The sequence below is a fragment of the Martes martes genome (genome assembly GCF_963455335.1).
Source record: "Martes martes genome assembly, chromosome: X".
NCBI lineage: Eukaryota > Metazoa > Chordata > Mammalia > Carnivora > Mustelidae > Martes > Martes martes.
Genome location: NC_137897.1, coordinates 45,247,550 through 45,269,540, shown reverse-complemented (window position 1 = coordinate 45,269,540; position 21,991 = coordinate 45,247,550). Strand labels below are relative to the sequence as shown.

Below are 21,991 nucleotides of genomic sequence, written 5' to 3'. Positions count from 1 at the left end.
AAATGGACACCACATGGATTACAGCCTTTCCTATTTGCTGCGACTCTTTTGTCCCCTAACTGTTGATATTGACAACCATAATTTGAGGTTTACAATAGTGATCATGCATTTTGCATCACCTTGTGCAATGTGATTTGAGAGTGCTACTTAAGCATGTTGCCATCCTGAGCCTCGAGTCCCTAGCCTGGCACCCAGGAAACACTTAGGGAATGGCTATTGAATAAATTTCCAGGTATTTGTCCCACTGATAGACACAAAGATGTGTGAAATGATGCTGTACAAGTGTATTCTCTGCAGCATGACTGCAGTGACAGAAAGAAGGAAATGACCAACAAATCTAACATAAAGGTATGGTTAAATTTATCAAGGTCAGAAACTTTATGCAGCCTTGGGAATATAAGTCATCTGTCTTTTTTAAATGATTTTATTTATTTATACCAAACTCTTGCAAGTGTGGGGAGGGGCAGAAAGAGAGGTAGAGGCAAAGAATCTCAAGCAGCCTCCCAGCAGAGTGCAGCACCACCCTGGGGTTCGTTCATATGACCATGAGATCATGACCTAAACCATAATCAGGAGGGGAAGCTTAACTGGCTGATCCAGCCAGGTGCCCAATAAGTCTTCTCTTGATGATCTTATTTTTAAAACTCTAATTTTCAGGGTGCCTGGGTGGCTCAGTTGGTTAGGCATCCAACTCTATTTCAGTCAGGTCATGTTTTCAGTGTGTTGGGATTGAACCCTGTGTTGGGGTCCATGATGGGTGTGGAGCCTGCTTAATATTCTTTCTGTACCTCTTCCTCTGCCCCCACCCCTCCCTTTCTAAAAAAATAAAAATAAATAAACCATAATACCTGTAATTTTCATCCTGCACTATTAAATATGTTGTTAAACATTGTATATATTTAATACAAAGAACATGATTGTTTGATATACATATACGTATTGAGATGATTATTACAATCAAACTTTTTAGCACATTATTCCCTCACATAATTACCATGTTCTGTGTGTGATGGGAATCCCTTAAATCTACTGTTAGCAATATTTTAGTATTTCATATGGTATTATTGACTATATTCTTCATGTACGTTAGGTCTCAAGACTTTTACATCCTATACAACTGCAAGTTTGTAATCCACTTTGTTCTTATTTGGAATGTTTTCTAGGATATATTGTTAGTTTAAGGAACACTGGGAGGTACAATATTTATGTTATTGATGTCATTTGTGTTAAAAAAGAACTAGACAGTACCCATTTATGTTTGTATTTCCACAAAATATTTCTCTAAGGATATGCATGAATCTAGGAATAGTGGTTGCCTCTGGCAGGATGAAGGATGACCCCTTCTCCTGGGGTCAGGAGAAGGAGAGAAATATTCATTATATACAGTTTTGTATTTTTTATTTTTCTTCCTTGTGCATATTATCCATTCAAAATACCAATTTAAAAACATAAAATAGACCACTCCTTCTTAAAATTATATAATTGGTGGATTTTAATGTACTTATATTGTTGTAATGTACCTTGCACTGTTCAAAGACAATATAGACTACCTTATCTTTTTTTATAATGATATGAGAATTGCCAGGTAGCTGTTCATTTTTTTTTAGCAATTCATCTTTATATCTCTTTTACTATCCCAGATATTCAGAAGACTCATGACTCTTCTATTTAACATCAACCTTGGAATATTATCCAAAATTGGTGGTCTCTTGATTCTGTATGTTTTTGATTTGTTTCAAAAGGAACTAAGAAGTTAGAAGAAAAAATAATCAATATAAAAGCTAACGTACAAAGTGCTAGTACCAATTATGTAATTTAAGGATAATGGGGGAATAGTGACTTGTTCTAAAGCAGTGAGTATCATAGAAAACAGAAAGCACAACTGCACTGGCTACCAGGAGACAGGTCAAATCTGCAGTCAATAAGCTCCATGAATGTTTCTCAGACATCACTGCAATAGGATGCCCATTTAGCAGGGTTTTGTATGACACCTAATCTGTGTAATGTCTGAATATCAACCCCACATTCATGCCCTTGTGCTGAGCCCCCAGACAAGCCCCTGTTTAAGAGTCTTTTCATAGTCAGACCTCCAGTTATAGCTCTAGCATCTTCGTCACTACCCTACTGGAGCATGCAGTCTGTTGGCTTCTTCAGTGAATGTGGTTTCTTTACTCCCTCACACAGATACTCAATAACTTACTAAAAATTGTGTGGAAAGACAGTGAACTGAGTCACATGTTCCAATTATATTCTACCATCCAAAGAGAAATACCATACGATTTCACTGATATGTAGAATGTAAGAAATAACATGAGTGATCATAGGGGAAAAAAAGAGAGCAGCAAACCAAGAAACAGACTCTTAATTATAGAGAACAAACTGATGGTTATTAGAGGGGAAGAGTGTGGGGGATGGGTTAAATGGGTCATGGGGATTAAGGAGTGCACTTTTTGTGATGAGCACTGGGAGTTTTATGTAAGTGTTAAATCACTAAATTGTACACCTAAAACCAATATTACACTGTATGTTAACTAACTGGAATTTAAATAAAAACTAAAAAAAAAAAAAAAACCACAAAGAGCTGAAGCAAATAAACGATAAGGAGAGAGAATATAGCCCTGTGTCAAAATTTCTGGAGGCTCCAAGGCTAGAGTCCCCATTCTCTTCTGTGTGATCTTGGGTGAATGTGAAATAATCCCTCAGTTTTCCTATCTGTAAAGTGTAGATAACAATATCTACTTTGCACCACAAGGGAGAGGATGCATTCTAATGGGTGTAGAGAGAAGAGCACATAATATGCACTTAATAACTTGTTTGTAACAAATGTGCCCACTAAACAAACAAAGTACTCAGGGCATTATAAAGCAAGAGCAGTCAGGATATGGAATTCAGAGAGGTCTGTACATATGAACAGGGAAAAGACCTATGCCTTTATTTTCACTTACCTTTAACTTAATTTGAACATGTCCTTCAATTATTAACCTAGGCAAGAAACCACAATAATATGATTAGTATATGTGACAATGTCACCAATAAAGATTTTCATATCATATTACATTTGTTTCACATTTCTTGAAGTATCCTTTATGCTCATCGCTATTTTGAAATTATGATAGTTATATTCCTTCTACTAAGGCCAGATGGCCATGACCTGTGATTCTTTATACATTAACCCAAAACAGTGGTTCTCAAAATCTGATCCCTACACCACCAGCATCAACATTCAGCACCAGCATTAGCTGGTTAACTGTCAGAAAACAAACTATTGGGTCTCACTGTAGTTACACAGCTAGCAGTCAGCATTTCCATCTACATCTGTTAACCCAGAAGTAAGCAAGTCTTTTTTAGCCATGGCTGAGCAAAATGCCTTTACCTAGGGGAAAAAAAATCCTTCATAAATTAGTCAATAGTTCCAAAGAGGTTTCCCTCTAGGTACTTGTAAGTGATTGAGATTTGAACATGTTTTCTAGTTACACTTCCACAGGACACCCACTTTCTCTTTAGGTGATCTCTTTATAACAAAGGGACAGGGTTAGGAGAGGGTGAGGGGCTGAGGCAGGGTCCAAACTTAGGGACCAAAAAGGACCCTCCTTAAGAGAGGCTGTGTCTGGGTACCTGGGTAGCTCAGTCAGTTAAGTGCCTGCCTTCAGCTCAGGTCATGATCCCAGAGTCCCAGGATCGAGTCCACACTGGGGAGTCCCCTTTTCCCTCTGACCCTTTCCTGTCTCACGCTCTCTCTCTCTCTAATAAGTAAATAAAATCTTTTAAAAAAGAAAGAGAGAGACAGAGAGAGAGACTGGGTCCTGGGGCGTCTGGGTGGCTGAGTTGGTTAAGCATCCAACTCTTGATTTCAGCTCAGGTCATGATCTCAGGGTCATGAGATCCAGCCCAGCACTGGGCTCTGAGACCGACATTGGGTTCCAAGACCAGTGTGGAGCCTACTTAAGATTCTCTCTCCCTCTTCCTCTGCCTCTCCCCCTCCATTCCTCTCCCCTCCATACTCTCTCATGCTCTCTCTCAATACATACATACAGAATACATACATACATACATACATACATACATACATACAGAGGCTGGGCCCAGCAGGGCCCTGTCTGTGCAGTGCTGCTGTATTCTGAGGGACGCCATCCAGATGTGGGAGATCAGAGAAAGCCTCCTGGAAGAGGGAACAGTTGAGCTAGGTATAAAACAGGGTTAAATCAGGAGGGAGACCAGATCCTTGGAGATCGGTCCAGACCAATGTCAATTCTGAGAATGGAATTGGGGCAGAACCTCTGGGGTTACTTCATGGAATCCGGATGATCTGTCCCCTTCCCTGTCGTAACCCTCAGGGTTTTCTTGTCAAGAAGTGGATTAGAATCACAAGGCTTGGTCTGGGTAGACCAGGCTAGTTTGTGGGGGGCGATGACTGGATGTTTTTCAGGAAAGGGTGGCTACTGCTGGGATTTACAGGGTCACTAAGCTCTCTCTTTACCTCCACTCCAGATTTCTGCCAAGGGAGGACACACTAGACAAAAGGTAATTCAGATGGAGGGAAGTGAGGGAGGTAGGAGGGACTACCCTTCAAGCCACCAGAGGCCTTCACCTTCTCCTGTGCCACTCAACCACTTACCAGCAAGATGGCATGCCATTCCCTCTCTCTGACCCTGGCTTCCCTCAAACTCCTCCTGGGTATTCAGTGGTGACTTTATTTCTGCTTCTTTTACCTACTGCCTCCTTGATGTGTGCTCTTGCATCCTCTGGTGCAATCTGTCTAAATCCCAAGTCAAGATCTCTAATATTACACAAAATCAAGTTCCATAGTGTTGGAAAAACCTGCTATCCTTGTTATTATTATTGTTTACTGAAAGTTTTTTATAAACTCCAAAGGAAGACAAACTAATCTGCCGAAAGTCACATTGGTTTAAATAGGTCATCCCAACTCTGAGGTTCCTCTAATGAAAACTTAGTCACATCCGGAGAAACTGAAAGTTCTACCCTGAAAACAGTAAGCTTCCCCTCTCTGTGTGAAGTTATGGCAGGTAAAGCCATGAGAATAGCAGTGGCCTATTCAGTCAGCCACGTGGTCATTAGCTGACTTGGGAGTCAAGTATCTGTGAATCGGAAACCTCATTAGGGTTTCTGCTACATTCATGGTAAGAACAGCTAACAGGTCTAACCAACCCTTTTCTTACTTAGGGAAACTGAATTGTAAAAATGATACATAGCTTGCTTAAGTTTACAAACACAACTAATAATGGTGGGGAAGTATAAGAGCATTGCTGTCTTGTCTCCGAGGCAAATGTGCCTGCAAACATATTTATCTGAAGACTAACTCTTATTTGAACCTCACAACATATAGTCACTCTGGGCTACACGACAGTTATGGTGGTTTTTCTCCCCAAGATCATGATAATCTCTACTCACTCTGAAAATTCATATAGATTATTTAATCTCTTTGATGTCCTAAAATTGCTGACATTCATTTTGGGGAGGCACCTATGATACCACCCCTGAGCCTGAGAGAACTGAATCCTAATCCTGAGGTTTAGAAAGGAGGTGCATGACTGTTCCAGTGAGATTAAATGTAGCATTAAACATATTCAATGATGAGCAGGAACATCCTTGGGATTGGACAGGAAGGGCAAGAAGTCCTACAGATAGCAGCATTCATGGGTGTTGTGGCCTTGGATGCTCTGTCTGTTAAAGAGAAGGAAAAATCTCCTGGGTTATGTCCTCACAGAGGACACAAAGCATTTTATTCTGTATTTCTCTCAGCAAAACCTGGCACAGTAAGACAGTTATGGGATCCATGTACACTTGTTGAGTGGGTGTTCCTATACATGAACTGTTTAGGAGGGACAATCTGGTGAACTGAGCAATAACTCTGAGAGAATTTGGAAAGACAGAACTGTTGTCTTTTTCTCTACTCTAAGTACCATGCATTGTGCTGCAGGCAGATTTTAAGAACTGAGAAACAGATGTGAAAGAAACAGGTGCCACAAAGATCCTTTACCTATATTATGATTTAGTGTTCGTAATAGGTTAGGATTATTATTCCTACTTTTATTTAACAGAGGACACAACCGAGGCTCAGGGAGGTTAGGTGTTTTATCCGAGCTCACACAGCTAATGAGTGCTTGGGCTCTCCTATCTGAATCTGAAGCTCCTACTAATGCTTCCTGTCACCACATTCCAGAATAATATTCCTCTCTCCACTTAACTCCCAGAGATCAGATTTTGACGGGTCCCTGAGGGATTTGTGCCAGAGAGTTGCCATCCTTGCAACCACCCAACCCCCATTCCAATGAATCTTTTTTTCTGCGAAGTGCTGGCCTGGAGCCAGGTGAGACCAGAACTTCCATTTCAGGGGCTTTCTCTAGTATCTGTCACTGTGGTTACCTCCAGTAGAATCTGTTTCAGGAGGAGATCTGACCAAGCAGGACAGCGGTAACATTCATCACTGCAGGAGAGCAGTCCGGGGCTGGGGGCCACACGTCGAGAGGGGAGGGGCCAAGGGGCGGCCCCCTTGTGAACAGTCTTGAGAGGTCAGGAGAGAACGTTGGCTGAGGAGCGCCTCTACTGCAGCAGCTGCTGACGTTCTGTATCACGCGCCTGTGGGCCAAGGTAACCCAGACCTTTAAGCAAACAGCGGGGCCAGGGCCGTTGCAGGAATTGAGACGGGAAAGAAAGGGCAGGGACTTTGGGGGTCGCATACTGAAGACAGGGGCGGTGAACACGTGGAGGGCGTGAGGAGTCCGAATTCTCCGAGGAATAGGGAATGAAGGTACTGAAACAAGAAGCGAAGTGTGAGGAGGAACACAAGCGCGAAAAGAGCGTGAGAGGGCGCGAGAGCTTGGCTGACCAAAAGTGAGCTTGAAGGTAGGGGCAAGGGGGGAACACACCCTGCCCCAGCAGCATAGGTAAGGTGGGAGTAAGAGGATAGTTTCTTTCCCTGAGCCCATTTTGCATAGATGTTCCCCTTTTAGCCATTTTTAAGGTAAAATGTTGGCCTTAGTTTTTTGTTTGTTTGTTTGGGGCGTTGGTTTTGGTTTTGGTTTGTTTGTTTGTTTTGTATTTTTTTTTTGTTTTTGGGTTTTTGTTTGTTTTGTTTGATTTGGTTTGGTTTGGTTTTGGGTTTTTGTTTTTTAAGAATGTAAAGGAAGAACGTCAGAGGAAGCTGTACTAAAGCGAGGCTGCGCAGGGCGCAGAAAAGGCAGGCAGAGGGTGGCGCCTTTTTAAAGAAGATTCCGTTTTCACCCTAAAGCTCAGGCCGTACCACCCCCACCCCCGTTTTCCTCCCTCTGTCAGCCTCCTATTCCCCCACCCCACTCCTGGCACGGTCGGATCGCCTTTAAACCAGGTAACCGCCTAGGTCTCCACAGCAGCTCTGAGAGCTCCAGAGTGGAGGGGGTGGAGCCCGCAGCGGCCTCTTGCTGAGCTCAGGGTGGGAGGGGGCCCAGGGGCGCTAATGGCGCACCGCGGCCATGACGCTGGCCAGATCATTCACAGAAATCCCTGTCTCATTCCATCTACAGTCGCAGCTCCATTCCAGACGCCCTTCTTCTCAGGCCGGGCGGTGAGCTGATGGCCCAAGTTCGGGACTTGCCCTCCGGCTCTTTGGTCTGCTGGAGCTCGGGAGGTGGGGGAGGAGCCTCTCCCGAGGAGGCGGCTGAAAAGGCGGGGGAAATGGAGAAGGAGGCGGTGGGGGCGGCAAAAGCTTGTTCAGGCCAGGGAGCTGAGGAGATGAAGCTGGAGCCGTTGCAAGAGCATAAACCTCCTCCTGAGAACTTGACCTGGAATGACAGCGGCGGCGATAAGAACGTGTTCCCTTCAACTCCCCCTCGCTGTTACAGCAGCTCCTCGCCCCTCTGCCCGCGCCGCAAGCCCCGTCCTCGGCCCCAACCCCGGGCCCGCTCCCGAGGACCCCCTGGGCTCTCGGCCCCACCCCAGCCTCCATCCCATCCTCCCCCTGCGCTTCTGACCCGACCCCAGCCCTGGCGCAGACCGCGGCGTAGATCCAAGCAGGGGTCTAGGCCCCAGAGGCTACAAGGCTGTTTTAGTGACCTAGGTGGCTCTGGGGATCCAGGTGGTTTAGGGGACTGGTTGCTGGAGGTGGAGTTTGGTCAGGGTCCTACAGGCTGCTCTCACGTGGAGAGCTTTAAAGTGGCTAAGAACTGGCGGAAGAACCTGAGGTTGATTTATCAGCGTTTCATATGGAGTGGGACCCCAGAAGCTAGGAAACGTAAGGCAAAGTCGTGTATCTGTCATGTATGTAGTACCCATATGAACAGACTACACTCCTGTCTTTCCTGTGTCTTTTTTGGCTGCTTTACTGAGAAACATATTCACAAACATGCAGAAACAAAACAGCACAATTTAGCTGTAGACCTCTGTCATGGGGTAATATATTGCTTTATGTGTAAGGATTATGTATATGACAAAGATATGGAACGAATTGCCAAAGAAACAAAAGAGAAAAATGAGAAATTACTAACTTCCACCTCAACAGATGTTTCTCAACAACAGTGTATGACATCAGGTGTTGAAGAGAAGCATTCAACCTGTGAGTCAAAGGAGCAGGAGCCAAAATTGGTGAAACCCAAGAAAAAGAGGAGAAAAAGGTCAGTCTATACCATAGGCCTAAGGGGTCTAATCAATCTAGGGAACACATGCTTTATGAATTGTATTGTCCAGGCACTTACCCATATTCCTCTATTGAAAGATTTCTTTCTCTCTGACAAGCATAAATGTATAATGACAAGCCCCAGTTTGTGTCTTGTCTGTGAAATGTCTTCTCTTTTTCATGCTATGTACTCTGGGAGCCGAACTCCTCACATTCCCTATAAGTTATTGCATCTAATATGGATTCATGCAGAACACTTAGCAGGGTACAGGCAGCAGGATGCCCATGAATTCCTCATTGCAATATTAGATGTGCTGCATAGACACAGCAAAGATGACAGCGTTGTGCAGGAGGCTGGTAACCCCAACTGCTGTAACTGCATCATAGACCAGATATTTACAGGTGGCTTGCAGTCAGATGTCACATGTCAAGCTTGCCATAGTGTCTCTACCACAATAGACCCATGCTGGGACATCAGTTTGGACTTGCCTGGCTCTTGTGCCACATTCAGTTCCCAGAGTCCAGAGAGAGCTGACAGCACAGTGAGTAGGGATGACCACATACCAGGAATCCCCTCACTCACAGACTGCCTACAGTGGTTTACAAGGCCAGAGTACCTAGGAAGCAGTTCCAAAATCAAATGCAGTAGTTGCCAAAGCTATCAGGAATCTACCAAACAACTTACAATGAAGAAATTACCTATTGTGGCCTGTTTTCATCTCAAGCGATTTGAACATGTAGGTAAACAGAGGCGAAAGATTAATACTTTTATCTCCTTTCCCTTGGAGCTGGACATGACTCCATTTTTGGCCTCCACTAAGGAGAGCAGAATGAAAGGTCAGCCACCAACAGACTGTACATCCAACGAGAATAAGTATTCCTTGTTTGCAGTGATTAATCACCATGGAACTTTGGAAAGTGGACACTACACCAGCTTTATCCGACAACAAAAGGACCAATGGTTTAGCTGTGATGATGCCATCATCACCAAGGCTACCGTTGAGGACTTACTGTACAGTGAAGGGTATTTACTATTCTATCACAAACAGGGTCTAGAGAAAGATTAGTCTTGCAAGACCACTTACCAGGAAAAAAGTGAAAGAAATAAATATACCAGGATCCTGAAGTGACACACAAACCTACCTGGAATGGACAATGGCAACAGCACCTATATGACAAGTAGCAACTTAATTTGAAGAACTTATTTCATAGGTGGCTTATGGGTCTGTAAGGGGGGAAAATACTAACTAGTGACCATTCAGCCTTAAGAAATGGGAGGAGGGAGAATAGGTTGAAAATGGTCACATTAAGCATAATTAAGTGAACAGAATGCTTTAGGTGGGAAGAGTGGGAATAAGATGTTCTGCCAATGCTATATGTCATTTGTTTCTACAAAAATACCATGAGCAATCAGGGAGTAGTCCTACATTAACAAAAAGCTTCACAATTCGTGTTCTAGCTGTGGCTGATTAGTCAAATAGTTTTTAAAAAGAATATTGGAAAGAGATTTTTAAAAAGTCTTAAAACAGAAAGAAAAAAACTTTATTTTAAAAGAAAATGTTTTAAATGTTGGAAGAATTTAAGTTAAATATTTTAAAAGAAATGTTTCAAAATTTGCAAGTTTTTTTAATTTAAAATTTCAGAATGGTTAATAAAATAAGGCCTAAAAAGAAATTTTAGAAATTCTTAGTTTACAAAAGGTAAAATGAATAAAAGAAGGACAAAGAGAAAAAATTAAAGTTTACAAAAATGTTAAAGTGAAAGAAAGTTTTAAAAGAGGAAGGGAGGGGCACCTCTGTGGCTTGGTGGGTTAAAGCCTCTGCCTTCGGTTTGGGTCATGATCCCAGAGTCCTGGGATCAGCCCCACATCGGCTCTCTGCTCAGCGGGGAGCCTGCTTCCTCTTCTCTCTCTCTGCCTGCCTCTCCGCTTACTTGTGATCTCTCTCTCTGTCAAATAAATAAATAAAATCTTAAAAATAAAAGAGGAAGGGAGCTCTTAAAAGTCTAAATAAAATGTTAACATAAATAACTCTTTAAATTAGACTGTAAAATACTTGTATTGCAAAATGAGGGGTTAGCAAAATTCATGAATAGTTTAAGAAATAAAATTTCCAAAAATATAGACTGGAATGAAAATTCAAATTTAAGTTTACAGAAAAGTTTTAAAGGAAAAAATTTAGAACAATTCAACACAAAAAGAATTTGTTTAAAATTTTTTTTAATTTTAAAAATTTTAAAAATGAAAAGTAAAAAGAAAAATAAAGAATTTTAGGATATATAAACAACTTTAAGGAAGTCCAACTTGAGAGATTTAAATAAGGGCTAAATATTTAAGCAAGAAGGACAAAAAATTAAATTCAAAGAAAAGCATTTAAATAAAAATAAAAAAATTTAAATTAAGAACATTTAAGTAGAAAAAAAAATTTTTAAAACTTAAACGGTTTTATTTTTAATTTAAACATTAAAATACATATAGGTATGAAAACTAAAAGGAGATAGGAATAACAAGACAAAAGGCTTGTTAATATTTTTGTTTGAGTTTTATGTTGATACATAAATAGAATTTGAAAAAAAAAATTCTAACCATCATTTTACTAAATTGTGAGATGAGTGGAAGGCTGGAACTTTAGCCTACCTTCTCTTTTCAGGTTCCACACCCCATCTGATTTCCTAAAGAGCTGTTTCTTAGGAAGAATCAACAGCATCTGAGAAAGATGAAAATAGTAGGGACTCTCTCCCATTTAGAACTCCATTATTCATACAAATTCTTTGTTACTGAAAAGTGGTTCTTGACAATTTAGTGGCTTAGGGATATTAGATAACAACTTAAGTTCTGGCTTTGATGTTCAAGCCCCATGGCCTCATTGAGGAAGTGGCAGGGACCCATATCTGAAGAGATCCCACCCTCTCTTCCACTTCCCTCTCCATAGGGAAACAAGACCTTTAAATTTCTATAGTAAAGCTATGGGTTTGTGCTTGACAATCTTACTCATTCCTTTACTCCCTCTCTTTTTTCCTTATTCCATCATTCATGCCTGGTTCCCTGAACTGCTTACTTACCTCCATCCCTGAGTCCCAGCCTGTAGAGCTCCTTCTTTGACTGTTTATCTGGTGGCTTCTATTCCTCCTTCAAGACCCAACTCACAGATGACTTCTCTGGAGCCTTTTCTGAATGCTGTAGGCAGGTATAAATTGGAAAATTGTTTCTTCCTCACGCCTATATCCCTGTCTCTGTGCCTCAAAATACTTTGTCTGTAACTCAGTAATATTCTACTGTGATTCTGCTGGAGCTTTGTGATTGTCTCTGTCCCTCTGCACCAAGCGTTCTGAGAACAGGGGGCCAAGCCTTATTCATTTCTGTGTTAATAAATGTTTGTTGAATGTGAGGATGAGTTCAGTTATTTGCTGTATTAATATGATCTCACCTATTTTATCCATCAAGCCTTCATTAAGTGTCCTGTGCTATAATACAGTGTGATCAGGGTTGTATTTTCCTCAAATACAGTGTGTGAAATGCTACTCACCTGCAGGGGATGGCTTAAGAAAGGAGGTGCTCAGTGAGGAAATAGCCAGGTTGTGTGGAGAGAATACAAGGTACAATGCAAGGAAAAGTGCAAAGTGTGAGAGTTGGTAGTCATGAAAGACTGGATGGTGAGGGAGAGCAGAAGCCGGGGATGAGGCTGGGCTTTGTGGTATATGTGTGGCAACACTGTTCCTCACCAGTGTCCCTGAGATCCCCACAGTGTCTCTTACCTTATGATTGTGTACCACACCTCTCTGTGGTATACTGTAGTAGTTTACTTTCCCAGGAGACTGTGTACCTCACCATTCCACACTTTTATATCACATGGCACACTATGACCGTGACAAGGGAGTGATGTCTGGTGGCTGTATTTAGTGGGGGGTTGTAGTCTGCTTAGCAGTCTAGCCCTTCCCCCATTCCTTGTGGTTCTGATGGGGCTATTGACCACCTTGCGGTGCTCCTCTCACTCCTCCATAGAGTGAGCATGTCCCACAGGCTAGGCCAGATTGGAGTTCTCAATTTCTCCACTCCTCCACCCACACCTGTCCCACAGAAGCAATTCTGAAGATGGCTGTTGGACCCAAGCAAGTCCAGTAAGAGTCCATTGCTAAATTGAATATATGTAGACATTGAGAGAAAGAAGTGTCTTGCTCCCCTTCCATGCTGAAGTCTAGACTAGAATGACATTAATCTGAGAATTTTAGGGGTTGATATTCATACCATGAGGAGAAAAATAGAATTAGAGATAAGGAGGAAGAGCCTGGAGAGTATCATTTGAAACTTGTGGATCCAGATGTTCCTGAAGTCCCAAAGTTCCTACCTGTCTGAGCCAATAAAGTCCTTTGTTTTGATTAAGCTAGTTTGAGTTGGGATCCTGTCACTTGTAGCCAAGTGTTTTGAGCATATTCGATATGCTGTATGGTTAGTTGGGTGCATCCTGTTCCTAGAGCCACAAACAGAGAGAAGAAGGAAGGAAGAGAATGGCGACCATAAATGAACTCTGACATAGAAGACTGAGAGACCAGAGTGGGTCTCTGCATGTCTTTCACTCAGCTACTGACCTGTGCTAGGCTTCAAACCTTACTCACAGCAATGATGTGGTATTCCCAATTAAAGAGAGAATAAGGCAATCATGTTTCATGAGTACCATGAATAGATAGGGCAGACAGTATGGTGACTGCTTTACCTCTATTATCTCACTGAATTGGCACAGCAATCCTGGAATATAATCGTTACTGAACATATTTCACAGATTGGGAAAGTGAGACTCAGAATGGAAAAGAGTTTTGCTTAAGTTTACTTTACTGTTTTAAGTAGTGGGGCCAGTATTCAAAGCCAGTTCCCCAAAGCTTGTGCACATTCCATTATAATTCATTACAGGTAATTCAAACATTTTTGTTTTGTTCTGTTTCGCTTTTACTGATGTTGCTATGGAAGACACAGCAGACCAAAATAGCACAGAAGGCAGACAGCCTTTAATAAACCTGGATGCAGAAAACCGGGAACTTGGAGAGTAATCTAACAACTGATAACACAAAATTGCCCATGCTACAGGTGAATATGTCTCTGTGACAGTAGCTGGTTAGGACGGTCACATCAGGCTAAATGACTTTCCTAAGGATACCCAGAATGGATGAGGCCCAAATCCTACTCCATTACTAGACACACAGTTTCACTCAATGCCATATCCTTGCCTTTTTACTGTCTGTGAAATCATCAGCTCTCTCTAGTTATACCAGGTTTCCTTTCTAGCTTCCGTACTGTGACCAATACCTTGTGAATCACCTTCACTACTGACCTTTCCCCTGGTCTCTCCAGAGTGCCCACAATGCCAGTTCCTCAACTGTAGATCCTTCCCACCTGCCTGTTGTGGAGACACTTGCCTATTAGGAACTGGTTCCTAGGTGGCCCAATACTGACTTGCAATGTCCAATTCTGTTTCTACACTATTTTCAGTTCCTTATCTTTATTCCTTCTAAACATACAATTGTATCTACTCTGGGCCAGGGCTGGAACTATGTGTCTGTAAATTCCTCAGGCCAATCACACTATATGGTAGTTTCTTAATATGCTGGCTAAATGAATGCATGAATGAATAAAAAAAATGAATTCCATCCTACAGTCAGCTTTAGTAGTTGACTTTATATCTTATTTTTTTCTGAGGTCAAAATACTCATAAGAGTGCCCAATTTACCTACACCACCCACATCAACACATTTCTATTTTCATCCATCTTCCGCACCTTCACTTTAGTTTTAGAGAAGGAATCCTGCTTTCTTTTGGATGCTGTACCACTAGCCTCCTCTGACCCATTCCGGACAGCCAAGAGGCCTTACTCCCATACTTTACCCTGTATTCTAGCAACTGCCGTGTTTTCTCTAGACATAATACTCAGCAGCTAGACATCCTACATTTTCTACAATCGTTCTTCAAAAAGTTTTCCCCATCATTCCTATAAGATAGAAGGAGTGTTCCTCAATTCCCAGTGCTTCTTCCTAGAGTGTATATTGTCACCAGAAGAGACCAAACAGTCTGTTGTAAGGTCCTGACTTGGGGCTCATGTTTAAAACAAAAATTCATAACCTTTACATGATCCTGGTGTCTGTGGCATTATTTCTGTCCTTCCTTTCACTGTCAAGCTCTTCCGCCTGTGTTTATCTTACATCATTGCCACTTACTCACCTCCTACATCACCTTTAGTTCCCCACATAGCTTCTGCCTATACCACTATTAAAACTACTCCTGGTTAAGTACTAAGTGACTTATTTTTTCAAAGTTCTTTGTTTTGCTATTTTATCCCATTTGTTAAAGAGATATATGATAATTAAAGAGAGTGGAACAACAAACACAGAATATTTGATGTTAGAACTTTCCTTGCAAAACCAGGTCATGATTTTGTCATGTTGGCGACCACTCAGGGTAAATTGCCTTTTTCTTACACCAGGAGAGAATAGCAAATCTGTAAAAGGGACTCAGGCTAGCGGTGGAGCAAGTGAAGCTGAGGTAGAGAAAATACAATTTTAGAAAACTAGATTGTATTTTAAATGTATCGGAGGAGTTGGTGTTTTTAAGGACAGGTGTAAAGAATCCTTTGTGTATGCCTTATTAAGAATCTAATCGTGCCTTAATTGATCTGTTTTTAGAATGGTATACTTAAAAAGAGACACACTTGTATTCTACTTCCAAACTTATCATTTAAAGCTTTTTTTCTTGCCACACCTCTGATACAGAATTAAATTGACTGACCTGCAATTTCCATTTCTCTGTAATGGGGGAGGTGTGATGAGGTAGGACTAGGCAGAAGGAGAAAATAACTTTGGGACCAGATAGACTTAAATTGAAATCACATCCCAGATCTGCCACTTACTAACAGGTGACCCTGAGCCAGTAACGGAACCTTGTGCTCAGCCCTCTGTTGGGAGGCCTAAATGCAATGTTGTTTACAAGGCATTTGGTAGAAAGCAGGGCACACAGTTAAATAAAGATAATTTGTTGGTCCCACTATTCAGTGTCCAAATATTCCTTTTGTCCCCAAGGTGTTTTTAGAAATGATAACTGCAATTTCTCTGGAAGTCCATTTTCACGCAGATAACAAGGATATCACCTAAGTGGACTTCTTTATGTAAATCCTCCTTGGCCAGATCTCTCCTTACATCACTGAGCTTTTCTTCTGTGCTATAGTCACCCCAATGGAGTCCGTCTTATTGTCAGCTCTACTTGACAAAGGAATACAAGAATTGAGATGTCTTTCCCAAACTCACATAGTAATTAAGAAGGAGAAGTGGGGCACAGAGTACTAAGTTTAGGCCCTTAACCATCAGGTTTTACTGCAACCCAGGAACAATTTGATTCCTCAACTTTTGCTGGAATAACAACCAGGGAATACTCTAAATCCATGAAATTTATGGACTTCTAGAATCTAAGAGTTGGAAGGATCCCTAAAGAGCCTTTAGCTGTCAGGTTTCTCACTGTTAAGGATACACTGGCTTAGAGAAGAGATGGAGTGATTTGTTCAAGGTCATACAGGGGACTGATGGCAGAAACAGGAGCAGAACTGAGGTCCTGAGATTTTCTTATTCCATGTCAGGCCTTCTGACTGCCAAGTTTCTCTCTAAGTATTCTATCTCCATTGCCTTTGCCATCTCAGAATCTACATTCCGCTATGGTGGGTTAGGTCCCTAAAGACAACAGTGCCCAGAGAGATCAGTAAATAGGTGACTCTGGCTTTTGCCAACAGAATTATTTTCAAAGACACAAGTATAACAAGGGCATTGGAAACCTGCCCATAATTCTGGTCTCAGAGAGCTAGCAAGCAGCAGAGGAATTGTGACTAGACTGGACAATGAATGGAGCTATATGGTTGGTATTGGGTGAATGACCTGATATACAGGGCAACATCCAGTCCTGGATAGGTTGATGGAACAGGCGTAGTTGAGTAATTCTTCATTATTGTCTTATTTGAGATACAAGAAATCTGTTAATTTACCAGTTTGGGGGTGGGTCTTGATTCTTTATACATAATGAAATACAGCCTTTGGGGAAGATGCTTGTCTTACAGGGCTCTTCTTATGCTAGTAAGCTGGAGAAACCCTCCAGCTCATCCCCACACTATAGACCTAGGCCTTCAAAGAATGGTATTTAGCCCCGAAGCCTGGATCACCCCCACCATTGAAGAATGGTCAATGCCTGGATCAAACAAGCAAACTTATTTGTGGAAGAGGCACAGTTTACTGAAGAAAAATGAGAAAAAAGCCTCTCAAATGAAGCCAAGTTCTCACCTATATGTTTACCTGCTCCCCTATTACCAGCACTCCCTGGTCCTCATAATATGGGGCATATTATAATTGTCTGGGAGTCCAGTGAGGTGTTCTTATGCAAATTACATATCATCTTTGACTCACTTTGCCCAGGTAGGAAAAGAGATTGTTTGGATTGTCCCCAAAGTTCCTTACAAGGTTTAAAACACTGTGAGGTATTAGCAGCTCTTTCCTATAAACTCATGGCAACTTAGCAAGAATTCTAAGAAAAAATAAAATATGGCATAATAGTTGCTTAAAAATAAAAATTGTCTTATATTTTAATGACTGCATAAGATTTTTGGCCTTGATAGTTTTAACCAGTTCCTTAAATATTTCAGTTATTTCTTGTTTTTTTGTCATTGTACTCAATGCTGCAAAGACTATGTTGTACAACATCATTTTACACATCTATACTTCTATCAGTGGAACAGATACCTGGAAATTTATTCAAAAGCTGTTCCCTTTACGTCTACTGGATGCTAGGCTGAGGACTGACTGAGACAATTTTGCTCCCTACCATCAAGGAGCTCACAGTTCAGCTGGGGAGACAGATATGTCACCAGATAGATTTAGCCAGGAAAGGACAGGAATAGTATGGGCGTAGCAGGGGAGAGACACTAACCAGAAAAATTAGAGTAATGCTGCATAAGTAACTTTATTTCTGACATGATAGCAGGGAATTCTTCTCTCTGGATCACCCTTATTCCTCTGTCCCTGGTGCCTGGCATAGGGTTTGGCATAACAGGAGGCTCAGTGAGCAATTGGGGAAGGAATGACTAGGCCTTCAGTTCTAGCACTGAGACTGGATGCTGGTCCCAACATCTCTCTTGACTTGCTGTGTGAATGTGGGCACATCACACAAATGTGGGCCCCTTTCTGGACCTTTCTTCCTTCATCAGTTACATGGAAGTTGCCATAGGCATAAAAGAGTAACTTGGTAGTTAACATCACAGGCTCTGGATTCAAACCTGGGTTTTCATCCTGACGATCCATCACTGGCTGTGTGACATTAAACAGGTTACTTAAACATACTCTGTCTTGAATTCCTTATCTATAAAATAAGGCTGATAATCATAGTAACACCTCACTTTTAGAGTTATGTAGAAAATTCAATGGGTAATAAATATTAAATGCTAAGAACAGAGCCTGCCACATATTAAAGGCTAGATATATGTAAGCTCTGTTCTTCTTCCAAAACACAAGCTTATTTTTATCTAAGGATCTTTGCATGTTACTCTCCCTGGATCAGTCTTCCCCCATATTTTGCCTTTTTAAATTTTTTTTTTATTATGTTATGTTAGCCACCGAACAGTACATCATTAGTTTTTGATGCGCCTTTTCTTCCCTAAGCACCCATCTAAGGTAGCAAAACCTTTTCAATCTATTTTCCTTTTCCTGAATTTTTTTTTGCCTTCTCCTTTTTTTTATTACCCACTTTATAATATATGTTTATGTCATGTCTCTTTCGGTAGAATCAAAGTGGCCCAAGGGAAGGGAGGTTTCCTTTTTTGCTCACTGTCATATCTTTGGTGTCTAGAAGAAAGCTTGACACATATCAAACCTTCAAAATTATCTGTTGACTACATGGAAAAGTAGCTTGATGAAGTGGTTACTATTATCTTCCCCATTTTACAAGCAAGGTGAAGTCATTTGCTATTGTCACAAGCAATAGATAATGGAGCCATCTGACCCAAGAACCCACTCTCAAGCCAGAATTATTTTCTTTTTGCACATGATGTAAATGTTAGCTGCAAATGGTCCTCAGAAATTATAGCTAAAAGTTGAAATTGCTAAACACACACATTTCACATTTAACAGTCATGCCCTGTTATGTTAGTGGATAAGTAAAATTTACAGTCATCAATCATGAATAAATTGAACAATCACTATGTATGAGTTCTGTACAGTCATGCATTTGAAATAATAGAAAATTCAAAAATACTTCTTCTGAGTGTTCAAAGAATAGATGAAAAAGAACTCCAAAAATATCAGAATTTTGAATATTTACTCTATAATAACAGATCATAATTTTCAGCCATGAAATATTAATGGAACTTCAAAGATGGTGTGTCTGTCTTTACAATTTAGACTCATAGTCTTTCTTATAAAACTTGTCTTCTGAAATGAAAAGGCAACTCAAAAAATCTTACAAATCACAAAATAAACTTTTGGGTGACAAATTTTCCTAGGTTGCTATCCTTGGGAATGACATGAAAGAGGAGACATGAAAGCGCATGAAAGCACAATTTAATAAATAGTGATATACATGTATGTTATTACTTTAACACAAGGTGTGAAAGATAGACGTTTACTTTCAATGGCATATTATTATGGCTTTTTTTTTCCTGTTTCAGAAATACTATTGTTTAAACAAAACAACAATAGAACTAGTTAACAGTGGCAAGTAGTAAGAATTAATACTAGGGAAAATTACATAATATGTGTAAAAGTATAATTATACTTTTATAATGCTTCTTTCCTCTAATACAGCAATTTATTTTAACTGTTTTAAAAAAACTTTATTGCAAACTGGTGCAGCCACTCTATAAAACAGTATGAAGTTTCCTCAAAAAGTTAAAAATAGAACTATCCAGTGATTCAGCAATTGCACTGCTAGGTATTTATCCAAATGATACAAAAATACTGATTAAAAGGGGCATATGCACCCCGATGTTTATAGCAGCATTATCAATAATAGCCAAATTATAGAAAGAGCCCAACTGTCCATCAGCTGATGAATGGATAAAGAAGATATGGTATGTGTGCGTGTATGTGTATATGTATGCGTACGTGTATGTCTATATATATATATATATATATATGTATATATATATATTTAATTAAGTCAGAGAAAGAGAGATAATATATGATTCCGCTCATATGTGGAATTTAAGAAACAAAGCAGATGAACATAGGGGAAGGGGGAAAAAGATGGAAGAAAACCATAAGAGACTCTGAATTATAGAGAACAAACTCTACATCAACAAGGGTTGATGGAGGGGTGGTGGATGGGGGATGGGCTAAATGGGTGATGAGTATTAAGGAGGGCACTTGTGATGAGCACTGGGTGTTGTTAAGTGATGACTCAATAAATTCTATTCCTAAAACCAATATTATACTATATGTTAACTAGAATTTTTTTAAAAAATTTGAAACAAAAATAATAAATAAAAATAAAAACTTTATTCAATTTTTAAATTTTGTTGGCTATGCTGTTTATTCTTAACATGCATAATTGTTAGATTGTATTGAAAGAGAATGTGAATAAAGCAGGACTAATTATGCAGATATTACCTAAATTTAGTGAAAAACAATTAACTTGCTTCATTGTCCCACAATATGGTATTTTTATTCTGTTTCCTTTTCAATGGATTTTTCCTTAAACTGCCTGCAGCCTTCAGGACATCCTTTTCTTTTTCCCTCTTTTATGTAGTGGTTGAACAACATACAATGAAACTTCAAATTTACTTTGACTTGCAGCTCTGCTCTTATGAAGCTACCATGAAACTGATTCCTAGTGTGTCAGTCCAGTGTAATGGCAACAATATCCTCTCAAAAAAACCATTTAAACAAGGATTTTACTTACTAGTAATAGCAGATTTTTGATTTGTAGAAATTGGTTTCTGTATCCAGTAATGTCTATCCACTTTATATGTTAGACTTGTTTTGTCAATCATGTTTTTCACATAAATAAGTTCATCCTATAGGCTGCCCATGTCTAAAATGTCCAGAATTTCCAAACACTCTGAAGTGCATTAAATGTCTTCATAAGTAAAATTATATTTGCTCAGGAAAGATGTTTTAAAGCTCTGAAGAAGTTTTGAACTTTCAGATTTGAAGTTGGATTCCATGTAAATTACATTTTTAGTAAAGAAGTCAAGAAAGTTCTGTTAAACTTGGCTGCCCTTTGCTGGTGGCTCTTTAAAAATTTCTTAACTTCTTAGTCTTATTTCTGAAAAAAAAAAAGTCGTTTTTATAGCTAATTGCGATTTTGTTGCAAACTACACATAACATTGAACAAATCAGGTGCAATCAGTCAATACTTTTCTAGGCTCCTTATGATCTCTTCAAACTTTTTTGAAAAAACGGCATATTTCTGCTTTACTGAAATCCGTCCTCAATTCTCATCTTCAGTGTATTTCCAAATATGAAAAGGACATTCTTCTTGTTCCACACTTTGAAAATATGATTTTATGGGTAGGTAGACACTTTAGCATCTTCCTTATGGTTGGCATCAATGACAGTCGTCTTATAGAACCATGTCTCATTAAAATCTCATTACATGCTTCTGCATGATTTGAGAAAATTAAAAAGTAATTACACATTTTATTTTATAAGCTTTAAAATAAGGTAAGAAAATCACACTTTTTAAAAATCAGTGTTGTGAACAAATTGTGTGGAGCATTTAGCAAGTAAGATCATTTTACCTTCTTTGATAAGAATTTAGTAGACTTACTGTATGGTGACTAACATAACAAAATTTAAAAAAAGAATTTAGTAGACTGAATAGAATTGTGAAACTTTACATTCTCCCTATCTTTGAAATATGCAGGTATAAAAGCAAAATCTAATTTGTATTTGGACAATATATCAGCAATCATTGACATCTGTCTGTGATTTTAGTAAAATCTTCATAGCATTCAAGGAGACTGTGAAACTCCATTGTTCAAATCAAAGTAAGTAAGAGCTAAGGGGAGTATTTTATTATTTATTGCTGTAAATTGAGACATTACTTGACATGGTGTAGAAAGCATGATTATTGGTAAGATCTGACAGAATTAGCTCTCCACTATAAGGATTCAACGCGTCTAGATCAAACGTTCCTCTTTTGTTCATTGATCTTTTCATTACAGTCTTGAAGTCAGAATATGGAACTTTACTCAGTTTTATAGAGAGGTGATGGAAAGGAAACAATAGTGTGTGTTGATTCAGAATAGTATGCCCAAACTAGCTAAGCAGTCTGTGTTTACAAGTGGACATTGTTGTCTTTTGGGAGAGTATATTGAAGAATAATGGGCATACAATATTGTATTAGTTTCATGTGTACAACACAGTGATTAT

General features: G+C 39.9%; 1 protein-coding gene across 4 annotated transcripts in view; it reads left to right on the top strand.

Moving 5' to 3' along the window:
- Nucleotides 1–6,535: 6,535 nt before the first annotated feature.
- Nucleotides 6,536–21,991, top strand: part of USP51 (ubiquitin specific peptidase 51) — an 85,511-nt gene continuing 70,055 nt past the window's right edge. The window contains exons 1-2 of one of the 4 annotated variants that reach the window (XM_080795418.1): nucleotides 6,536–6,609; nucleotides 7,521–10,347. In XM_080795418.1, coding sequence (XP_080651544.1) covers nucleotides 7,570–9,675 — 2,106 coding nt within the window. In that variant the 5' untranslated portion in view covers nucleotides 6,536–6,609; nucleotides 7,521–7,569 and the 3' untranslated portion in view covers nucleotides 9,676–10,347. Of the gene's footprint in view, nucleotides 6,610–6,697; nucleotides 6,865–7,159; nucleotides 10,348–21,991 lie in introns of those variants that run through there. The other 3 variants (XM_080795419.1, XM_080795420.1, XR_013966304.1) reach the window with 3 other exon arrangements.